At 43.5% G+C, this 8,257-nt stretch overlaps 1 protein-coding gene across 9 annotated transcripts in view; it reads left to right on the top strand.

The window, feature by feature from the left end:
• Positions 1–400: 400 nt before the first annotated feature.
• The window catches only part of GPC5 (glypican 5), a 1,368,657-nt gene continuing 1,360,800 nt past the window's right edge, over positions 401–8,257 (top strand). For 8 of the 9 annotated variants that reach the window (XR_013446907.1, XR_013446906.1, XM_078070193.1 and 5 more), the window contains exon 1: positions 401–927. Coding sequence is in view for 7 of the 9 variants with exons in the window: in XM_078070193.1 (XP_077926319.1) it covers positions 459–927 (469 nt within the window). In the remaining 2 variants the exon portion in view is untranslated. Of the gene's footprint in view, positions 928–1,492; positions 1,672–8,257 lie in introns of those variants that run through there. The other variant, XM_078070199.1, reaches the window with a different exon arrangement.

Genomic DNA, 8,257 nt, shown 5'->3' with positions numbered 1-8,257 from the left:
CCCTTGGATTGTGTCCAGATCCCATTTCATGCAATTTCGATACAAATTCCCATGTACTGAAGACCTCGAATTCCAGTCGAATATTTCATCCTACTTCCAGCTGGTGTTTCTCATCCCTGATCTTCTCTGAGCCTCTTCATACACTCGCTCTTGTGTTCATCAGACCGTTGCTCTTCGGGAAGGACTGGGAGGGCGCGGCCGGGCTTTCGTTTTATTTATCTGTTTCCTCGACCCAGGCAGCGCCGCTCGGAGGTCTGTCCTGCGTGGGGCCGCGTTGACAGCAGGAAGGCGGGAGCGCCCGCGGGCCGCGCGCCGGGGGCGTGGCGTGGGGGCGGAGCCTGGGCGCGGGGCGGAACGTGGAGGGGCGGGGCTTGCCCGCGAAGCGCGGCGGGCGGGCGAGTCCCAGGTTGGCTGCTGCCGGCTGAGCCCGCGGCTACGGCGGCGGTGGCCAGAGCCGGATGCTCGCGGGCTCCGTGCGGCTCGAGCCGTTTTCCTCCCTGGTGCAGCGTCAACTCGCCCCCGCCGGAGAGGGAGACTTCGCGGCGCTCTGCTCGAAAACTCCGGTGTCTCAGCCTCGGGGCTCCTCGGGAGAAAGCCAAGCGCCCCCAGGTGAAGCCGGCGTCCCAGAACGGCCCCGGAACGCCTGCCGCCAGCTTGCACCTTTTGGGAACCGCGACCGCCGAGCGTTTTCCAGCGCCTGCAACGCAGGGCGCGCGGGGAGAGTGGGGTCCACTACGCGGGAAGGGGCGACGAGGACACCGATGATGGACGCACAGACCTGGCGCGCGGGCTGTTGCTGTCTCCTCCTTCTGGCTCTCGCTGGGGCTAGTCGGAGCGAGGGCGTGCAGAGCTGCGAAGAAGTTCGGAAACTTTTCCAGTGGCGCCTGGTGGGAGCTGTCAAGGGGCTGCCGGATTCGCCGCGGGCAGGTGAGGCGCGGCGGGCGGGCGGGCGGGCGCAGGGCGCCGCGGGCCGGGGGCGTCCTGAGCGCCGACTCCGCGCTCCCCGGGCCCTCGGGGTGGCCGTTCGTGGGAAGATGACCTTTCAGGCGCTCCGGCCGGCAAGGTGGACCCCGGGGAGGCCTCTGGGGAAGCTCGGTGTGAACATCCCGAGCGCAGCGCAGCTGCGGGGACTCCCTGACTCCGCCTGCGGCTAAGCTGGGCTCCGGGCGTTTGGCGCCCGTGCTGGCTCCCTTAGTCCCTGCTGATGCGTCGGAAGAGGCCGGCAAAGCTGACAGCTGGGGACAGCGCGGCCTGACTGCGTTTCTGTTGCGAGTGGGAATTTCACCACTGCCCCGCCGGGGGGCCTCGGTTTGCTGCTTTCTCGTGTGGTGGACAGAGTTGGGTTGGTCGCTCCAAGTTTGATGCTAAAAATACAAACCTGTGTTCTTCTCTTTTGCTGAATGGGGCATTGACAAGGGCAACCGGTCTCCTTTTAAATTAGGACTCGGACCCGTATACCCACACTGGCGTGACCCTTAGCCGCCTCTCTGCGCCCTGGCACCAAGCCCTCCTTGCGGGAACCTGAACTACCCAGTGTGTCGCGCAGACCCCTGGGTAGTTTCAACCCCTGAAAGATGTAATGGCAACAGGCGATCAAATTGAACGTATCGGGAAGCCGCTCACTAAACATGGATGAGACATATAACCGGAGATTGAAGGGGAAAGAATACGGTGAGCGTAGCCGGTGTAGATTCTGCTTCTTGTGAGCGCCGTTTGCCTGCACCTTTACCCCTTGCTCCCCACTCCTACTGCGCAAATTTCCTTTTGCTGGCGGGATTTCTAGTTTTCATTTGGTCTCGAAGATTAGGTCTTAGTTGTCAAAGGCAATAGCAGGTGTTTGAAGCTAAGATCTTACTGGAGTAATGCACCCTGACTATGAAGTCAGCACACAGACGAATGCTGTGAGCTTATTGGTTGAATAAAGAATTTGTAGAGGATGCTTGGGTCCAAAATACGTCCTCTGCCTGAGTTTTTAGGGCGAAAAGACTTGCTCTTAGCACTATGGAGCTGTAGCTGTCTTGCTTGATTGTTTTGCTGGTTGTGACCCTTGTTCTCCAGTCATCTTGCAAGGAAAATCTGAGCATTTGGGGACATTGAATCCATTTTAGTTTACATGAGCAGTCTTTAATATTTGAAGTATTTCAAGTATTTATTTGAATGCCTATTCAGTACTAGGTGCTTTTCCTATACTACTTGAAACAAAATAGTTGATATTCTCAGCTTAGGGCAATTCTCTCCTCAAACAACAGTACCCCCTTAAGACCTATTCTTGTGTATCCGTGTGTTCTTTTTATTCAAAACAAAACAAAACTAAACCTCACTTATCAGTAGCTAATACTATTAAGGTGGGAGTTGTGTTGGGGACAGGAACAGGGTGAAGGCACTGAGGTGCATTATTAGATTTTACCCCACAAATGGCATAATTTTGGCTGATATATTCAAGAAACGTTGACAGCTCCCCAGTAAGGCCTTGATTTCCCTGCCCTTCTCATAGCTCAGTATTTTTGGTACCTGCTGAATGTAACACACTGATTAGGTGTTACATTTCTGGAACCTTGTGTGTATTTCATCTCTTTTGAAGAGGAACATTCCAGAGTATCAATCACTGGTATGCCTTTTTACCAGGATGTAAGGGGAAGCTCTGCCCTACAGAGAAGGAAATGGTGTCCTTATTTGCATTTGATACATACGACCCCTGAAAAAGAGCCAGGATGAAGCACCTTCTTTTCTATAACATTCTGGATTTCTTCCCCACTGCTAGTACCTTCCTTTATCTGTGGCTTAAGGTGACAGAGGAATCCTAGCAGTACCCATGAAAGGGGCTGTGTGGGGTTGCACTCTTAGGGACATCAGGGGAGCTGGTGAAAAGAAGGGCCAAATTTTGTTGATATTTGCATTAAGAAAAAGTCACATGAAAGTATTATTCTGAATTAGAATGACCTTGATTAGAATCATTCTTGTCTCTGTATTGTTAGTGATTGCTTTATTTGAATAATTAAATGAAATATTAAACTATTTCTTTTGACATTGATGCTTCTCTTCTTCCCACTATAACAATCTCATTCCCAAATTGAGTAAACCACACGTACGACGTGCTTCGTAACTGCCCTGCTTTGTTTTTGTATTTATATATGATCTATAACACTTAGCTTGATTGAGTATAGCAGTTGGGTATCTTATTTTCTAACATCATCCTCAATCTCGAGAGAGAACAATAGTTAATGTAAGTGGTCATTTCCACTTAAGAATACAAATATTGATATTCCTTGTAATAAATGTATTTATTTGGCACATGGGCTTTCACTGACTAAAACTAATACATTTAGGGGGCGCCTGGGTGGCTCAGTGAGTTAAGCGTCGGATTCTTGATTTCGGCTCAGGTCATGATCTCAGGGTCCTGAGATCTGAGCTTGCTTAACATTCTCTCTCCCCCTCTCCTTTTGTCCCTCCTCCCCCTAGAAACAAAAAAACAAAAACAAAAAACAAAAAAACAAAAAACAAAACCAAAAAACCAAACTAATACATTTAAATCTGATACTTGTTTCCTTGAAAGGTGTGTGTGTGTTTTGTGCTTTCTTCATTTACTGTCTATAAGTGGTTAATTCCTGAGAGGTCTAGTCAGAATCCCATTTTTATAATTTGGTAGAACAACTTTTTATAGTTTTCTTCCTACATTTGTGAATTTTACATCTTTTGAAAACTATGTTACCCAATTTGGAATTATTAAAATGGTGAGAACAGCCATTCAAGTCATTTCTCAGATTCTCCTCACCTTTGTTCTCTACCCTGCTCCAATTCTTTTAAGCCCTATTGAGCTCCTAAGGATGTTGGATGAGAAATGTAAAAAAGGAGAGAAGGTGTAAATGTGATTAGAATTACAGATTTCACTGCATTCTGATTTTATTTCCTAAGTAGTAGTCAAGGTGCCCTTTGCTCTTGTTTATTTTATTCAGAAAAAAAACTTAGTGAAAGTGTCTTTTAAAGGTCCTTTTATTTTTATTTTATTTATTGGGGAAGAGGGATAATGCCTTCCCATTGAAATTCTCTTCACACATGCATTGTTCACACTTGCATTCTTTCCCTTTTTCAAGAAGGTAATTCAGAAAGGAGAAGCTCATAAAAAAATCCAAGACTATATTCAGGTAATTTATATACCAACTGGTTTTAAAAAAGTGGATGTTCATTGGTACAAGGAGTAGTTTGTGAAAAGTAACTTTTTCTTGGTAGCTTTTGCCCATAAATGGGATAATAAAAATAAACTTGATGTGGCAAATTCTAATACTAAAGGACACTTTAATGCTGTATAGTTTTATTTTTTTAACTGCTTTCCTTATGATCTAGTCTTATAATTGCTTCAAGGACAGTGTTGATTCCTTCTCACCCCCAACAGAAACAATCTACCTGGTAACCTTGGAATTTGGAATTACAGACATTGGGTTTCAAAACTTGGTTCTGCCCCTTGTAGCTGTGGGACCTTGGTTAATTGATTATCCTCTTCGAACCTCTGTTTTGTCATCTGTAAGATGGGAATATTGGTTCTTAAGCAGTTGTTGCATAGATGAAATGATGTGTGTGTGTGTGTGTGTGTGTGCAAAATAGCACAAATCCAGGCACATAGTAAGTGCTCACAAAATGCGCTGTTGTCATTACAGTTTTTTATTTAGTGTCTTGATTTTTACCTAGACGTGGCCTTTAAGGGTGACATTTTCGTTTTAGATCTTTATACATCAGAAAATTTTTTTATAATAAAGTTTTTTTTTTTTTTTTTGGTCACAAATGGTTGTTTTTAAAATTGGGAAATAAGCATCTATTCAAAATGGAATTTATTAGGTTATAGTGAATCTTTTGTTTCTGTTCATGAGCTAATAGAAGCTGTAAGAAAGAAACCTATATAAATGGTTTTTAGGGCGCCTGGGTGGCTCAGTTGGTTAAGCGACTGCCTTCGGCTCAGGTCATGATCCTGGAGTCCCGGGATCGAGTCCCGCATCGGGCTCCCTGCTCAGCGGGGAGTCTGCTTCTCCCTCTGACCCTCCCCCCTCTCATGCTCTCTCTCTATCTCATTCTCTCTCTCAAATAAATAAATAAAATCTTAAAAAAAATGGTTTTTATTAGGTTACGGTAAATATGTGTATGAATACACAGGTGTATTTCCGTGAACGCTGGAAACTACGGAACAGCCCTGTGTTGCTGTAGGCTGCGGAGCGCGGAGCAACCGCTTTTGCTACCCCCGGATTCAGGGCGGCCAAGGAGCGCCTCTAGCGTGGCTTAGGGATGTATACAGTTAACTGGCTGGGGGCCGTGGGCTTTCATTGATAGTAATCTCAAATCGGGACTCTTGTTTCTCATGCATTTAGCCCTTTCTGCTACTTGAGCAACGTAGTTGTGGTGATCGCATTTCCAAAGCCATAAAAGGGTCTGATGTTGGGGCAGATTATTAATATCAGGATGGCCCTGTGTTGAAGCCCATCCACCAAAACCCACCAGAAACAGCCCTATAATCAAATAAAGTAGGTTCGTGTTGCTTGCTGCGGCAAGGGCCATCGCTCACCACAGGAGCTCTGAGGGTCCTGGTGAAGGGCCACCCGGGAGGGGCTTTTTCGAAGATTTGGGCTTGTGCTGGGTGGTATCACAAGGACTGTTGGCTGAAGCAGGGCAGTTCAGGAATTGGGGGGTCTTTGTAACTTGCTTAGGCGCTAGGAGGGTTAAGGTGGGGATAGTGGTCGTTATGGAAGAAGCAGCAGGCCTCTTGTTGGTCAAAAGAGGGGGCTGTTGAGTCATTTTTGAGATTGTAGAATATCCTGGTGGTTTTCCTGCCACATGCAGGTCTCTAGGGGCTTTGTCCCATCATTACTTTCTGAGTCTCTGCAAGTTGTGTTGACTTGTGAACATCAAGACTTAGTTCCAGTGTCAGGGAAGCATATCACTTTCTCCTCCGCGAAATCAAGTGTGTGTTGATGGCTGTGAGAATCAGGTGTGTCATTTTTACCCAGGCCTTCAGTGACCCTTACTGGTAGGACAGAGAGTATGATCTTCTACTTTAAGGCCACAGAGTATGACTGTCCGTCAGGGGCCTGAATTGCACTAATCACACCCCAGTTCCTCATACTCAGCTTACTAGCAAGTGTAAATGTTGTGCATGTCCCCATCCGCCCTCCATCCCACAATTTAAGTTCCTTTATGCCAAGTGTCCAACATCCTGTATTTGTATAATTGGCTTTAGGAGAGATGCAGTTTGGAGAACTTAATAGCATTTTATAATTATTCTATCCTCCCCCCAGCCAGTTTCCAGCTTGTCCAGAACTTTCTGGAATATGGATTTTTATCTTGTCTGTGTGTGTGTGTGTGTACAATTTACTTTCCAGGTTTGATAAGAAGACCTTCTAAGTCTATAATATTTATTTTGTCATTAACCGGTATAACACCAACAGCAACATTCCAACAAACAAAGGCCTCTCTTAAACAGGAATGATTTATAAATCAGTGGTCTCTTGGTATAACTGTTGAAGAAACCATAAATCTTAAAATGGGGTCACGAGAGACTTTGGTCATATGCTTTGTTGGAATAGATTGTGAATGCGGTGCCTGATCTGGTTGGTTAAGTGACAGTAGCTTTACTTTTAATAGAGAGTAGTCATTTTCCATATCTACCTTTCTTTTATAAAAGCCTGACCTTCAACTAGAAGAAAAGACAACACCAACTATGTCCTCAATTCTTCCTCTTTTCAGCTTTAGAAATTTCAAATTTCACTAATGTCACTGTTAAAAATCACCCTAAGGTGATATCACTAGTCATTCTTCTACGAGTCACAGTATATAGGACAGCTTTTAAAAAAATGTTATTATTCTATTGTTTTAAAAATTATTTATTTTATTCTATTTTATTTTAATTTCAGTGTAGTTAAGATACAGTGTTATAATAGTTTCAGGTGTACAATATAGTGATTCAGCAATTCCATATATTACTCCGTGCTCAATAAGATAAGTTTACTCTTAATCTCCTTCACCTGTTTCATCCATTCCCCCCCACCTTTCTGGTAACCCTCTCTTTGTTCTCCATAGTTAAGAGTTTTTTTTTTTTTTTTTTGGTTTGTCTCTCTCCTTTCTTTCTCCTTTGTTTGTTTTATTTCTTAAATTTCACAGATGAGTGAAATGATACGGTATTTGTCTTTCCTTATTTCACTTATCATACTCTCTAGATTCATCCATATTGTTGCAAATGGCAAGATTTCATTCTTTTTTTCTGGCTGAATAATATTCCATTGTGTGTGTGTGTGTGTGTGTGTGTGTATACATACATATATATAATATCACCTCTTCTTTATCCAGTCATCTATTGATGGACACTTGGGCTGCTTCCATAGTTTGGCTATTATAAATAATGCTCCAGTAAACATAGGGGTGCATGTATCTCTTTGAATACTGTTTTCATATACTTTGGATTAAATACCCAGTAGTGCAATTACTGGATCATAGGGCATTCTATTTTTAATTTTTTGAGGACCCTCCATACTGTCTTCCTCAGTGGCTACACCAGTTTGCATTCCCACCAGCAGTGCCCCAGTGTTCCCTTTTCTTCACATTCCTGCTAACACTTATTGTTTCTTTTAAAAACTATTTTAAGATTTTAAATTTTTTAATTTTAATTTTTTACTGAAGTATAATTGACATACAGTATCCTTCAGTTTCAGGTGTACATCATAGTGATTTGGTATTTTTATGTATTGTGAAGTGATCCCCACAATAAGTCTAGTTACCATCTGTGACCATAAAGAATTATTACAGTATTATTGACTATATTCCCCAAGTTGTACATTATAGCCCCATGACTTACATATTTTAAAACTGTAAAATCTTAATTCCCTTTATCTGTTTTGTCCATCCCCTTGCCCCTTCCCACTTGGGTAACCAACAGTTTGTTTCCTGTATGCATGAGTCTGTTCTCTTTGTTTTGTCTTTTCTTTTTTTTTTTTTAAATTTCACATATAAGTAAAATCATCCAGTACATCCAGTATTTGTCTTTCTCTGTCTGACTTATTTCACTTAGCATAATCCCCTCTAGGTCTTTGATTAGCCATATCAAGTTCACATATGGTTGCTATGTAAGTTGAATGCATAATGCACTTTTATAGAAGGAAAATGAGATTTTGTACTTTCATGTTTTTATGAAAGAATACTCATTCTCTTGAAAATTCGAAGTACTGAAAAGTATAAAGAAAGCAAAATTTACCATCCAGAAATAACCACCAGTAACTCTTTG

Source organism: Halichoerus grypus, chromosome 4 (genome assembly GCF_964656455.1).
Source record: "Halichoerus grypus chromosome 4, mHalGry1.hap1.1, whole genome shotgun sequence".
Classification (NCBI taxonomy): Eukaryota; Metazoa; Chordata; class Mammalia; order Carnivora; family Phocidae; genus Halichoerus; species Halichoerus grypus.
Note: the sequence above shows the minus strand (reverse complement) of the source record. Positions and strands in the feature narration are given on the sequence as shown.